This window comes from Piliocolobus tephrosceles, chromosome 1, assembly GCF_002776525.5.
Source record: "Piliocolobus tephrosceles isolate RC106 chromosome 1, ASM277652v3, whole genome shotgun sequence".
Classification (NCBI taxonomy): domain Eukaryota; kingdom Metazoa; phylum Chordata; class Mammalia; order Primates; family Cercopithecidae; genus Piliocolobus; species Piliocolobus tephrosceles.
The window spans coordinates 104739756-104755030 of record NC_045434.1 but is presented as its reverse complement, the minus strand read 5'-3'; the positions used below and the strand labels follow the sequence as shown (position 1 = coordinate 104755030).

Here is a 15275-nt window from a genome sequence, read left to right as displayed (position 1 = left end):
GTACAGTTGAGGTCCCATGTTGAATTTGGATTTTAACACACCCGACCCCCATCACCCTCAGGTTGGTTTTCATCCGTTTCCCTCTGTAATGCTGGAGCGTGGAAGATTCACTGTTGTGTGTCTTATCTGTCTCTTTGCCACCCACAGGCTGGGTGGAGAAGGAAACCTACTACTAGTCCCCCATCCTGCACGCCGTGGAGCATCAGGCCACACACTCTGCATCCGTCACCCACCCCCTTTGTGTACTTCAGTCTTGGAGTTTGGAACTCTACCCTGGTAGGAAAGCACCGCAGCATGTGGGGAAGCGAGACGTCCTGGAATGAAGCATGTAGCTCTATGGGGGGAGGGGGGAGGGCTGCCTGAAAACCATCCATCTGTGGAAATGACAGCGGGGAAGGTTTTTATGTGCCTTTTTGATTTTGTAAAAAAGGAACACCCGGAAAGACTGAAAGAATACATTTTATATCTGGATTTTTACAAATAAAGATGGCTATTATAATGGAATTTGTCTGTGCCCTCGTCGCTGCTTTGGTACAGATGTCTATGTGATCTGGAGCTGTGGTTTTCAACATGTGAGTCCCTGACCAGCATTTTATCAGCATCACCTGGTTGCTTGCTAGGAAGGTGGGCCCAGACCCACTGAGTCAGAGATGCATCAGCAATGTGGCTTAATAAGCCCTCGGGTGATTCTGATTTACATTCAAGTTTGGAAACCACTGGCTAAGAGGAAGCATTCTACCCATGCTCTTTTATTTGGAGTAGGTGAGTTTACCTGACATATTTTTTCTGGCTGCTGCCTGGGGTGATAGGGCTGTAACTCCACCTGCTGTCTTAGCATCTGGCTTTTTGATGGAAAAGCACCTTGCCTAAAGGACTTCCAGAGCCTTAGCGCATAATAAACTGCAGATGAGGCCCTGCTCTTCCAGTCTGAAACAGACCTGAAGCCTTCCTGCTTTCCCTCCAGAGATCACCACCACATCTCAAGTATGTCTAGCCCAGGGCTTATCTGAGAAGCAGAAATCTATCCCACACAGTCTGCCTGGGCATGTGTGCTGAGAAGTGGTTCCCTTCCTTCCATATAATGTGTTCCTAATTTAGCATCAATGACACAATTTCAGCAAGTGGTTATGTGCCAGCAGGCACTCAAGAAAAAGGTGAAAGAGATGTGTTTACTTCAGGGTCAAGTCTGAGAACACCTCCTGCTTTCAGAGCTGCTGTAAAAGGCTCCCCTCAGTCTCAGCCATGAGTGGTGCAGAGTGCTGTTAACTGCTGGTGCTTCTCCCAGGCTGTCATTGCCAAGTGTCACCTCCAAGCAAACACAACAAGCAAACTCCTTACCTCTGGCACCAAACTGATCGTGATCTGCCAGATGATCATAGTGTCTTTTTTTCTCTGAAAAGCTTAACTCAGTCCTCATGCTTGGTTGCTGTGCATTTCCAAGCTGGGCCAATGGGGGAGAGGGCAGGAGTGACTTCTGTACACTGGGGCTGTGGTTGCTGCACCCACCCACTCCAGCCGCAGAACCCACCAGGGGGTCGTGCACTCTCCTTTCTTGGGGCACTTCCCCTGGGATGATCTCTGTTTGTCTGCAAGTCATCTTTAAAATGTGTCATTTGCTCAGACCAAGATAAGGAAACTAGGATGAAACTAACAGAACTAAAAGATTTTGGGATTAGAGGGTTGTGAGTCAGGTAGCAACTAGATCCTCCTGGAAGGCACTTTACTGGCCCAGCTGTGATGGCAGGGCCAGTCACACAAGATGTCTCTTGGGAGCTCAGGCTGGCACACTGGTGGTATCCATACCTCAACTCCTTGTATGCCTACTTTTGGCATCCCTGGAGAAGACCAGTACACTTAGCTGCTGTGATGGAGGTCATGGGCATTTCCTGATGCAAAAGATTTGAAACACTGAGACTTCAGCTTCTGATGAGGGGACCCCAGAGAAAGCTAAGCCAGTGTTTCTCTGACAGCTCTAAGAAGCCCTGGTCTTCTGGGGAAACCCTGGAGGGAGCGAGGCAAAAGGAAGGCTCTGAACTTCCCACTCGATTTTCCACCAGAACATTTCTGCCCTTTACTATGTGACAATCCTTTGAATAAAAAGTTTTACAGCCAAACATTTGATTTAGGAAGAGCAGGTAAGCGAGCTGTTCTTCAGGGGTAAAGCTGGCACCAAAGCCAGGCCCGCTGTGGGTTAGAGCTTTCCCAGCTTTCTAAAAGCAGGAATGCTTGGGCTGTCATTCCTACCTCTACGCTCAAACTCTCCTGCTGGCCCTGTCACTAGGAGCTAAAACCACTCCAGAGGATTCACAAGCAGCTTCTCACAATGGCCCTCAGCACTGTCAATTCCCTACAGATCTCTGTCTCTGACCCCCGTTTTAAATGCCTTCCTAACACTTGACCACATACCTTTTTCAATATATGGGCCCTCACTGACACATTCAAGTTCCTAAGGTCCTTCTCAGCATTTAAATTGGAGTCTTATCCCTCTCACATCCTGACCCCTACCCCTTTCTCTAGCTATCACCCTCCCTCATGGACAAACTTCTAGAAGAGTCACTGCCACTCCTAATTGTTCACCTCCCAATCATCCCTCTGCCTCTTCCAGCTCCCATGAACACCAGTTCACAGAAATTGTCTGGTTGAGGTCATTCATACTGACCTCCTGATGCGTCTTCAGTCCTTCCTTGACCTCTGCTGCATCTCTTCCGTCCATCACACACTTCCTGAAACCAGACCTCTCATCTTTCTGTCATTGTCTCTGTGCACTCCTTAGTTCTCAGCCCCATCTTCACCGGCTTGACCCCTCATTTCCTCAGGGAGGGCCTCCACACCTTCTCTCCCTGCTTCATACTCTGCCTGGCATGATCTCCAGCTCTGATCTGCTCCTCTCCTGAGCCCCGGATGTACAAATCCAGTATGTCCTGGACATCTGCATTTGTTCAGAAAGAGCACAGCATACTTGAGTCTTAGTACCAATGGCAAGCCTAAGTTTGAGGTTCCACAAATAAATATGCTTTAGGCAGTGATGACATTCAGCACCCTACTATTCAAGTCAGAAACTGGAGAGGTGAGTGAGCCCTCTCTTTTCCCGCTCTGCCCCCCACCCAATTACTGTGGATTCCAATGTTGTGGTAGAGAATGTGGACTTTGTGTCTTTTAACATAGACACAGATAGTGACCCATCACTGAATGACAAAGGACACATAATTAAGCCTCTTTGTGCTTCCTTTACTCTAGAATATTTCAGAGCTGTTAAAAGGATTAAGTGAAATTTTGCATAAAAGGGAGTCTCATAGTGGCTGCTGTTCAATAATTCATTCTCTCTACTGCTGGTGTCCTTTACATCTGGGTGCCTGAAGCAGCTTTTTGGTGGTATCCCTAATTTTTGCCTTTCTCTAATCCAGCAGTTCTCAAAGTGTTTCTGGACCAGCAACATCAGCATGTTAGAAATGCAAATTCTGATGCAGACTTACTGAATCAGAAACTGGAGGTGAAACCCAGCAATCTGTTAAAAGCAGCTTTCCAGGTGATTCTGATGCACAGCAAAATCTAAGAACTAATGCTCTAATCCACCCTCCAAGCCCACATGGCTGCCCCTCTCCACCATCCATCTTCACACTGGACCCCAACACATAAACCCATCTCTGCTCAGCCATTCAAACTCCTGTGCAGTCCCCTAATGTGCCATACACCCTTTCTTCTGCCATCCTATAAGTCCCTTTGGCATTCTCCCAACCCACCCACCTTACCCCTGACCTTCATTCACTTGGCAAATCCACTCACCCTGTGAATACCCATTAGGTCTGGATCCTCACTTTTGCACACCTTAGTGTAGCACTTCCACTTCTGTTGATTGCCTGTTCCCAGATAGACTATGAGTGGACCAGGCTATATCCTCCCCAGCATCTAATGCTATGGATGTTTACTGAATGAATGGATGCATGCATATTTTTCTGTTGCCCAAACAGCCATCATTTTAACATTTCACTATCACTTTGAGTCCGCTTCTTGGCTTAGGGCTGCCACTTTACCCAAGGGAAATCCATGCCCCGACTTGCTACCCGTCTGTGAGTTAGGGCCTCTCCTCTCTCAAGACTTTGAAGTTAGAGAGTGTAAGAATGAGTCATGCATGGAATTAGGGTGTTAGAAAGTTGAGTGGGGACCCATGGCAAGCAAAGGTACTAGGTAAAGAGATCCACAAAGACAGAGACACCAAGAGGAACATCAGCCCCGGACCTGCCTGGTTCCATAGCTTTTTAGTCTCTGTCCTGGGCCTCTAATGCTGTCACAAGAAACCCCTCCCTTCCCCCAACTAGACTGGAATCTCCCATCAGATAGTTAATAAGTACTCTATATTTCTTCAAAGAATTCACAATTCTAATTAATTATCTATATTACTCAGTTATGTAACTATTAATTTCATATCCCTTTTTTTTCCTGCTAAGCTTTATAAGGTCATAAAGCCAATCTGTTCTTTCCATGTTATCCCTGGTGCTCAGCTCAGTGCCTCACAAAGAAAACTAAGCACTTAGCACAGGGGGTCAACACTCCCTAGTGAAGGAGGAGGGCACAGAGGCAAAGGGATTTGTCCATGGTGTCCTGTGGTTAAGAAGAGGAGGCAAGGCTGGAACAAGACTGGAATGGGTGGGTCTCACATTTCCCACCAGCTATGCTGGTGCGTGCCGCCCTCCTAGATGCAAACCTGAGTGCACAGGATGTTCGGGCACGCACAGTGGGAGGCATCTCCTGGCTGGGCTCAGGCTTGCTGGTGGGGCTGCACAGGATTTGTGCCCACAGACTTTCAAGTGCTGGGCTTCCTTTTCAGCCCCACCCCCTCACCTGTGTGCCTGGAGACAGTGTAAGTCTCAGTAGTGGGTTGGGAAGCCTGGATCCTGGGCGTATTAGGTGGATAATGTGGGCAAGTCATGTGGTCTCTCCAAGCCTCTGTCTGTAAAATAGAAGTGACCCCCGTTCCTACTTCATGAGGCTACTGTGAAGACTAAGTGAAGGAAAATGTGGAAAGGGCTAAGTACAGTGACTGGCCCTTCATCATAGTTCAACAAGAGGTCCTCACCTCCTACACCCGCCCACACACACATCTCCACCCCAAACTGTGCTCCAGATGTTTCCTGAAGATAAACCCAGGGGAACGCACTGCTGTTCCCACCTAATGGAAGTAGCTACTTACTGTATAGTGGTTGTTATATGCCAGGCAATGTCCTAAACTATGACCATTTCACAACTGAAAAAACTGAGCCTCAGAGAAGTGAAGTAACTTGCCTGAAGTCACACAGCCACAAAGTGGCAGAGTTGGGCGAATCTGCCTGAACCCAGACAGGCTCAAATCCTGGGCTCCCAACATGCTAGGGCAGTGTTGGCTGTGGTGGTAGAAAGCACTAGCAGGGGCCAAGAATAGGAGAAGGGTGGCCGGGCGCGGTGGCTCAAGCCTGTAATCCCAGCACTTTGGGAGGCCGAGACGGGCGGATCACGAGGTCAGGAGATCCAGACCATCCTGGCTAACACAGTGAAACCCCGTCTCTACTAAAAAATACAAAAAACGAGCCGGGCGAGGTGGCGGGCGCCTGTAGTCCCAGCTACTCGGGAGGCTGAGGCAGGAGAATGGCGTAAACCCGGGAGGCGGGGCTTGCAGTGAGCTGAGATCTGGTCACTGCACTCCAGCCTGGGCGACAGAGCGAGACTCCGTCTCAAAAAAAAAAAGAATAGGAGAAGGGCAGTGTTTTTATGAAAAACAACAGGGAAGGTTAGAGTTGGTGTTAAAACATAAGATCATGGAAAGTTTCTTGGAAATTAAGCACACGCTGTTGAACAGTTACTCAAATGGATTTGCCCCCAGGAGCTGCCAGGTGATCAAGCTGCAACTTGTGTAACTGGGGAGCAAGAAGGTGGGAGGCTCTAATCCCAGGCAAGCTCGGCATTGCCTCTCCTGTTAGGTGAATGGGCAGATCTGCTCCCCAGGCTGCAATTGTCTGCATACAGGGATGTGTCCCTTGCCTCCTGTGGGCTATAGAGAGGCCTCTGTGTTCATGATTGTCCTTCAGCTGACAGAAGTTTTAACACTGTCCCTCCTGGCCCTGTCTTCTGTAAGAAGCAGGGATCTCATCCCTTCTCATCTCTTCCCTTCCCATTTAGGACTCTGATGCAGTACAGTTAATCTGTGCATAGGAAAGAAGAGCTGTTTAAAGAGGTTATTCGGTAAATGCAGAGAATGTCTTTGTAGTATAAATCATTGCTCTATTTAAAACTGCTTGTAGGTTTTTGTTGTTGGTGTTTTTGTTTGTTTTAGAGATGTGGTCTCACTCACTATGTTGCCAGGCTGCTCGCAAACTCCTGGGCTCAAGAGATCCTCCTAACTTGGCCTCCCGAAGTGCTGGGATTATACCTATGAGCCACAGTGCCCAGCCTGGTTATAAGTTTTTAAAGTTTTGCTAAAATGACAAGCATCTGAGGACATTATTGCCAACTATATATTGTCCCAGAAACAAACATTCATCCTTTACTATAAAAGTCTTCTGTGTATGGGTTCTCTCCCAAAGAAGAGACAGCAAAATGCTCACAGCCAGCTCTTCACCCGATGTGCATATGCCAGGAGAGAAGCCCAGAGTCCTTGCTGGTCACCCAATCCAGTTCCCTTATCTCTGGTGCCAACAAGGCAATGTTTTCTAAGGGAAGGGAAACCAACATTTATTGAACATGTACTACTGCCTACAGCACTATTTTGGGGGCTTTTTATTTCATTTCATCCTATGAAGTAGCTAGAGGTAAATACAATCCCCACTTTACAGAGAGGGAAATTGAGAGGTTAGTAGCCTGTAAGAAGTGGTTGAGAATATGTTTGAACACATATCTATAAGCCTTAATCTTTCCACTAGATCAAGCTGCTTCCCATTAGGGACATAAAAGAACCCTGTGTTGCCACTGGAGGTTTTTACCTCAACATACCCTAAAGCCAGAGACTCCCATATACTAATGTGGACTCATCAGATTCTTGTGGGTCCATACACTTGAGCAGCTAGCTAGGTATACTTATTCCAAATGAGTAGCTAATAGATAGGCATGGCAGAAACTTATTAGTTGTTCAACAAACCATACCCATTCTTCTTCCTAAGCACCCACCTTGAACACATTTCTCACCCCACCTTGTGGAGGTACAGCCATGTGAATGTTCTAGGCAACGGAATAGGAGCTCACCTGATGTACATATCACTTGCAGGCCTGGCCCATTAGCCCTTCCACAAAAAAGGCACTCTCTTTCTATACCCACCAGATGCATGGTGGAAGAAACAGGAAGGCCCTCAAGCAATGGTTCTCATCATTGGCTGTTGACTGAAATCACAGGAGAGTTTTAAATATCCCCATTGCCAGGCTGCATCCTAGACCAAATAAAACAGACACTCTGGAAGTGGAACCAGGAAATAACAAAGCTTTCCAGGTGATTCCAATGCGCTGCCAAGGTAAAAAAAAAAATCATTGCCTCAGGCCAGGCACGGTGGCTCATGCCTGTAATCCCAGCACTTTGGGAGGCCAAGGCAGGTGGACCGCCTGACATCAGGAGTTCGAGACCAGCCTGGCTAACATAGTGAAACCCCATCTCTACTAAAAATACAAAAAATTAGCTGGGTGTGGCGGTGGGCGCCTGCAATCCCAGCTACTTAGGAGGCTGAGGCAGGAGAATCACTTGAACCCGGAGGCAGAGGTTGCAGTGCAGTGAGCTGAGATCGCATCATTGCACTCCAGCCTGGGCAAAAAGAGCAAGACTCCATCTCAAAAAAAAAAAAAAAAAAAAAACAAATCACTGCCTCAGAGCAATGATTCTCAAAATGTGTCCCTCAACCAGCAAGATCAGCAAAGACTGGGAACTGTTTAGAAAATGCACATCTGCAAGTCCCATCCCAGACCTACTAAGTCAGAAACTCTGGGGAATTGCATTTTAACTTCTCCAGATGACTCTGATGCATATTGAAGTTTGAGAATCACTGCTCTAGAGGAAGTAAGTGCCAAGACAGAAGGAGCCTGGTCCTGAGTTGCTCCTTGGAGGAGGGCCATGTGGGAGAACCACTCTATCAGGAACAACATATCACACTATTGTGTGAAAAGTCCACTTTTATTGTGTTAAGCCATTGACTCAGTGGGAACGCATTTATGTGGCTTACGACAACATAGAAGATTGGAAGGTGGGCTCTAAGCAGTGGTGTGCAGGAGCTGGTTCACACCAGCTCATCTGTTAAATTTTCAGTAATTTTGCAAACAAGGTGACTTCTCATTGCTAACATTAAATTGGCCAAGGTTGGAATAGTTACACCATGGAAACTGTCAAATGCTACAAACCAGGACTTGTTTTCCCAGAGAACTGGTTGTTAAACATTAACCAACACACCCCCGGAATTAAGCATCAAACAGTAGAAAGGCAGGATGATGGTACAGTGGCCCTGGGCTGTAATGAACCATCAAAGGAAATGCCATCATGTGAGGCTCCCTAGGCCCAGCCCACACTCAGGCTTCTCTTGACAACATTGTGTCTTTGCCATGTCCTTGTATTCAGAGATTCTGGAAGTTGAGAGAGAAAGACTGTGGAACCAGAATGATGGTCAGAACTATCATTCAGGTTAAGAACTGGTGGGTTTCAAGCAGGGTTTCTCAACTGTGGCACTGTTAAGATTTTGATCAGATGAATCTGTTTGGGGGACACTATCCTGTACATTGTGCATTTTTAGCATGTTTAGCAGCCTCCCTGGGCTCTACCCACTAGATGTCATTAGCCACCCTTCTCCCTCCATTTGTGACAAGGAAAAGTGTATTCAGATACTGTCAAATGTCGGTCCCCTGGAGGGCAAAATCATCCCCAGTTGAGAACCACTAATTAAGAACTACCTAGAAAGCAGGAGACACCCCCATAAGCGTGAGCTGGGCCTCAGCCTACCCTCTCAACCCCATAACAATTTAGGGAAGGTGCCTTTGGATTCAACTATAATCACTTCCTATCACATTCTATTAATCTCTTCCAATGCTCCCTATCTCTCTGATCACTCCACTCCCTTCTCAACCACACAGCTCCTAGAGCCTGTACCACCACATTAGATCTTGGTTTGGGAGTGTCTGATGGTGACTGAAAAATATTTCAAGTGTGTTAGCTTCTCTCCTCGACACCACTGGCCTCCATCCCTCTAATGCAGAGATTGAGAACACTGGTTCTAATGGCAGCTGGTCTGCCTGGATCCTTGCTTTGCCACACTTTAGCTCTGACTTTAGGCAAGTCTCTTAACCTCTCCGAGCCTCCTCCATTTCCTTGTTAATCAAATGGGTGAAAATACTATTTCCTACTTCATAGAGTTGTAGAATAAAGTGAGATAATACTCAACAAACATTGGCTACTGTTTTTCACTAAATGGATTTTAGAGCACACCCAGAATGGTGGATCCTGTGCCACATGCTGGGGGCATGGAATTGAGCAAAACAAACACATAGGCCCACTCCCTGTTACAGTCTTGTGGGGAAGACAGTGCAATGAGCAGGTCTTAAGATGATGTGTGGTAAGTGCCAGAAGAGGAAAATCCCCTGGTACCACAGAAAAGCACAGGAGGAGCCTAACCAAGCCTCAGGGGTTGGGAGGAGGCTCCTGGGGAAAACAAAGATGGGCTCCAGGCAGGCCCTGCTGGTTGCCTGCCAAATGTACATGCCCTCCCCTTGGTCTTTATCCATCCCGTGCTCCACTTGGGTATCCCAACTTTTCTGGACCTTTTTTCTTTACACGTTTTTCCATTTATTTGCTTATAAAAATATGGAATGCTTCATGAATTTGCACGGCATCCTTGCACAGGGGTCATGGTCATCTCTGTGTGGTTCCAATTTTAGCATATGTGCTTCTTAAACCAGCACTCTTCACTTTTTTGCACCACACTCAGCTCTTCTTCCTTTCTTCTTCTAAAAGGTAACCAACCATTTTAATGTTTATCTTCTTATTTCAATGTGTTCTTGCAACATGGGTATTGTTTTGTGTGTGTGTCTATGTACTTTTAAACTTTTATCATAAAAATTTTCTAGCCGGGCGCGGTGGCTCAAGCCTGTAATCCCAGCACTTTGGGAGGCCGAGACGGGCGGATCACGAGGTCAGGAGATCGAGACCATCCTGGCTAACACGGTGAAACCCCATCTCTACTAAAAATACAAAAACTAGCTGGGCGAGGTGGCGGGCGCCTGTAGTCTCAGCTACTCGGGAGGCTGAGGCAGGAGAATGGCGTAAACCCGGGAGGTGGAGCTTGCAGTGAGCTGAGATCCGGCCACTGCACACCAGTCCAGGCGACAGAGCAAGACTCCGCCTCAAAAAAAAAAAAATTTTCTAAAGTACACAAAAGTAGAGAAGATAATAACACAAACCTCCATGTAGCCATCACCTAGTTTGAACAATTTTACCAACATTTTGCCAACTGTTTTTTATCTAGTCTCTCCACTCCATCCCTACTTCTTTCTTTCAGAAGTATTTTAAGACAATCCCAGACATCGTTTCACCCATTATACATCTCAGTATGCATGTTCAACAGAAAATGACCTTTCAAAAAACCTCATAACCACCAAGTAGATTTTTTTTTTTTTTTTTTTTTTTTGCTATGAGTACTCCTGATTCATTGCTTCTAACTGCTGCACAGTGATTTTTTGTGTACCTGCCCCGCATCTGACCTATTCTTTTCCACAATAATTGACACTCAAGTGGTGGGCAACTCCCACCACTAATAAGATTGCAGGAACATCCTCGCTTTGTGAGAATTTCCCCTGGGACAGAACTGTGGGTCACACGATATATTCATTTACATAATCTCACCAAGAAGACCAGACTGCCCTCCAGAACGGCTGCACCTATCCACAGTCTCACCAGCAGCGTGAGGTTCCCATGTCCTCACACCCTGCCAATCATTGGAATTATCCAGCTGGCCTTTTTCCCTTTTTTTTTTTTCTTTTTTTTCACTTTTCTCAGACCTCGCAGGTTTCTATTAATAATTGTTTTCAGTCTAATGTATGTAAAGTCTCATTTAAATTCATATTGTTGATGATTAACAATGATTTTGAGCATTTTATCATCTTTTGTAAGATTTTAGGGTTAATTCTTCTATAAATTGCATGTTCATATCTTTTACTCATTTACAAATCAGGTCTTTTTCCTGATTTGTAGGAATTTCTTGTGTATTCTAGATATTAGTCAGTTTTAGACATTGCAAGCATCTTCTCCCATTCTATCATCTGGTCCTACTTTTTGATCACTTTTGTATCCACTTTTCTCTCCCACCTTCAGCTCCAGGGGGATCTCCTGCTCAGTCTCATCTACTCATGAGACTCCTATACCCCCTTGCCAGTGATGGATTTAGGAATACAGTTGTGACCAATTCTCTACTGAGATAGTGAATTCAGCCAGAGGGCTTCCAAGAAAAATTTCTTCACTCCTCAGAGACATGAGAAGATCTAGTCTCTGTCTCTCCTCCCACTGAGTGTTCTCTGGATATGACATAGAGCTTCTGTAACCATCTTACTACCAGTTTGAGGATAAAACCCACTGTGAAGGCATGGTACTGTTGGTGGCAGGGTTGAGCCACTGTATTAACCACCCTGGGGCCTGCAACGCCTCTAGTCTTCCCTTCAAGTGAGATAATAAATGTCCTCCTCGTCTAAGTTAGATTGAGCCAGGGTTTCTGACACTTGCAGTGAGAAGGATATGGACAGATGCAGCCTCTAAGCCAGGAGTTTCTGAATCTTTTTTTTTTTTTTTTTTTTTTTTAATCACAATCACCAGTAAGAATTTGGCTTTTTCTATCATGATCCAGTATACACATAACTGAAACAACACCTAACTTCATGGTGTCCAGTGTGCTCAGAGAGCCTCTTTTCTATTTCCTTTGTTCTTTTTGTTTTTGTTCTTTTGGAGGGTATGGGGGACAGTAATGCTCAATGTAACCTACTAAATTAATTACACAAGCTACTAATGGGTCATGACCCACAGCTTGAAAAACATTGCTCTGGGTTTTAGGCCTCTGAACTGAGGCCTGTAAGAAGAATAATGGGCTTTACTCAAGTAAGATCTGGAGTGGGGAGCGAGGATGGTGGGGAGGATGTTTTCTAGGAAAGAATACTGTAAAGAAGCCCTCAGCAGGATGGGGCCAATCAGATACCTCCCTCCCCCAAGGGTGACCACAGGGTGAGCCCTGGATAAACCTTTGTTGATTGGTTGTATTCCCTCCCACATCTCTCCTCCCAGGGTGCCTTTCTGCAGCCTTATTCTATGAATAGATGAGAGCTTTTATCTCCCCTCTGCCTAACCCTCAGGACTCCGGAGAAGGGCGGCGGGCGGGGGGATCCCTGAAGTCGGCTAATTAGAGATGGCTGGGAGGATTACCAGGGCCTTGCTCTGGCAGCTGTGCCCACCTCTAAACTCAATATCCAGAACCTGCAGAGAAAGGGCTCACCTTGATAAGCCCTGAGACAAAGCAGGAGACAGATAGGGTTTGTTCTCAACAGAGCACTCACCCTCTGAATACAGTTTTTGTTTAAGCCCCAAGGCTTGGAACATTCCACAGCCTGGCAAACTCTCTGTCTCCTCAAGGTCAGTCCTTCCTCAGCATTCCTCTTTGGAAACGTCTCCTACGGCTGGCCCTGCTCCTGCCCCCTGGCTTTGGGGGCAGTTATATAACTCTTAGGAAGACCTAGAAATACAAGCATATGGTGTCCTCAATTCCCAGCACAGACTTGCTGCTTCACATTTTTAGCTGGTGCTGAGAGACTGGCTTTCACACACAGACACACACACGTACACATCCCTGACTCATAACTACATTTCTGCTGCAGTATTGCAGATTTTTAAAAAATTAAATCCTACATCTGGAGCCACATAAGGGTGAAAGCATAGGACATTTTGTCCCAGTAACTGTGGGGATGGAAAGGCCTCTGAGGCAGGACACAAAGGCCGTATCAGGACCACTGCAGGGTCAGGGGTCCTAGCACCCCTGGCTTTGGCTCTGAGGGTTTGGTTGCTTGTAGCTGAATTCCCTAACCAAAGCCTGTCACGTGTGGTGCCAAGCTCACAAATTCAGCATGCATCTATTACGTGTTTGCAATGACTAAAAGATTAGGGAAGGAAGCCTGGTTTGTGGGGATCAGGGATACTTAGAAAATATGTTCTGCAAAATGTTTTATTAGAGGTTCTGAAAATTAAGACACAGAAAGCATTTTACTTAATAAAGAAAATAGGGTAAATATGTTCAAAGGAGTATAGTTGTTAAAAGCAAACTGTTTAGAGTCAAGGTCAACCCAGATTCACTTTCTGGTTCTCTGCAGCTTACTAGCTGTGACCTTCAACAAGTCTCTCTTAACCTGAGTCTTAGTTTTCCAATATGTAAAATGGACAGAGCATTGTGAGGGTGGTTGTAAGGATTAAATGAGATCAGAGACTTTAGCACCATGACTGTAAAGACAAAGGGCTCTATAAATGTAGCTGGTACTACAATTCACTTTTTTTTTTTCTTTTTTTTTTAGACAGGAACTGACTCTGTCACCCAGGCTGGAGTGCACTGGCGTGATTACAGCTCATGGCAGCCTCGACCTGACAGGTTCCAGCCATCCTCCCACCTCAGCCTCCAGAGTAACTGGGACTACAGGCATGAGCTACCACATCCTGCTAATTTTTGGATTTTTTGTAGAGATGGGGTTTTTCCATGTTGCCAGGCTGGTTTCAAACTTCTGAGCTCAAGCAATCTGCCTGCCTTGGCCTCCTAAAGTGTTGGGATTACAGGCAAATGAGCCACCACGCCAGCCCACAATTCACTTTTAACACAAGTGAAACACATTTCATTAGACAATGGAATAGACTTATGCTAATTTTCTTTTCTCTCTTACTTTACACAGTCTGATTTCCTGAAGAGAGGAGGTGGGAGTAAGCTAATCAGGCCCTGAGTTAGCTGTCTCCAAGAAGCTTAGAGTGTCCCACTTACCTACGGGTTGCAGGGCCTGCACTGCCAGTAGGGCTGGCTTTTAGGGGTGCTGCTGTTGGTGTGTGCTGTACTTGTTTTCTAGGATTGGGACAAGCATCCTAGAGCTCCTGGCTTTAGAGGCCAGGTCTGGGAACTGATGGGCGCAGCAAATGCAAACAGACAGCAAACAGGCCAAAGAGGAGATTCATTCACTGACAAGGGCCCTGGTACAGTACGGTTGAGGTTTTGCTGCGGCCTGGACACGGCTGGCTCCTTCGACTTACACAATATGTCTTCTCTCTCTCTTTACCTGCACTTATAAGAATCGGTGCTAAGGATATGTGCCTACCACAGTGCAGCCTGTAGATTATCTAGTGAAGAAAGAATTGCTGCCATTTCCCAAATATTAAACGCCAGGTTCTGCCTATGCGTAATTTTCTCAATCTTCACAACACACCTGCTAACTCCAGTTTATAAATGAGGAGACGTACCGGCCGGTTGTTGCAGGCGTCTGGTTTTAAGGGCAGTGGCAGTAGAGAAAATGATTTATTTTAGCATCAGTCACTGTGCTAATCCCTTTAGATATCATCTCATTTAATCCTTTTAACAACCCTGAAGCACCATCCTTATTCTAAAGGGACTTCAGACCTCTCTGCCGTCCACACTGTCCCCTGCTCGGTGCAGGAGTGCAGACTGGGACTGTTCCGTCTGGTGGTCTCCCCGATAGGGGCTCACCTGGAAACTGGCCTTTGGGCTAGGACTGTGCCTCTGTACTTAGGCTGGCAGCCCATATTAGGACAGGACACCGTGATAAGCACTTTCTTACCGCATATGCATGATTTCACTCGGCCCTCACACAGCCCACGAGGTGGGCACTGTCACAGTACCATCTCACAGGCGAGGAGGCCAGGCCCAAGCCCTGAGGATGCGCCGCTCAGGTGGAAGCCTCCTGGTAGCTCGCGCGGCAGCCTGGGGGCGCGCGGATTCGTCTCTGCGCTACGGCGGCTGCCGAGGACCATCCCGCGGAGGCGGCGCTTGGCGGCGGGTCCTCGCCCTGAGGCTGTGTGACGCTTCCAAGCCCGGCCCGACCTACGTCTGCAAGAAGAGCAGAGGGTCCCTAGTCGGGAGCAGACCCCGCTGCGGCCCCAGCCGGCCCTGCCTGTAGCCGCCACCTGAGCGTGGGCGCGGCTGCTATCTCCCACCCGCGCGTCGGCCAGTAAAGGGCTCCGTGCTTAAACATCATTCGTTACAGAAGTATTGCAGCCATCACACGGCATTTTAAAAACACGAATGATGATAAATGATTTT

General features: G+C 46.8%; 1 protein-coding gene, 1 long non-coding RNA gene and 1 other non-coding gene across 4 annotated transcripts in view; 1 reads left to right on the top strand and 2 right to left on the bottom strand.

Moving 5' to 3' along the window:
- The window catches only part of ATP1A1 (ATPase Na+/K+ transporting subunit alpha 1), a 31617-nt gene extending 31113 nt beyond the window's left edge, over positions 1 to 504 (top strand). For both annotated transcript variants that reach the window (XM_023222764.2, XM_023222765.2), the window contains exon 23: positions 148 to 504. In XM_023222764.2, coding sequence (XP_023078532.1) covers positions 148 to 176 — 29 coding nt within the window. In that variant the 3' untranslated portion in view covers positions 177 to 504. The remainder of the gene's footprint in view (positions 1 to 147) is intronic.
- LOC111549609 lies at positions 444 to 14899 on the bottom strand. Its single transcript, XR_002733779.3, has 3 exons — positions 14794 to 14899; positions 7283 to 7337; positions 444 to 1886 (listed from the first exon to the last, which is right to left on the bottom strand). It is a non-coding gene; the product is annotated as an uncharacterized LOC111549609 (long non-coding RNA).
- LOC111549654 lies at positions 9791 to 9894 on the bottom strand. The gene has a single exon (XR_002733801.1). It is a non-coding gene; the product is annotated as a U6 spliceosomal RNA (small nuclear RNA).
- Positions 14900 to 15275: the final 376 nt, after the last annotated feature.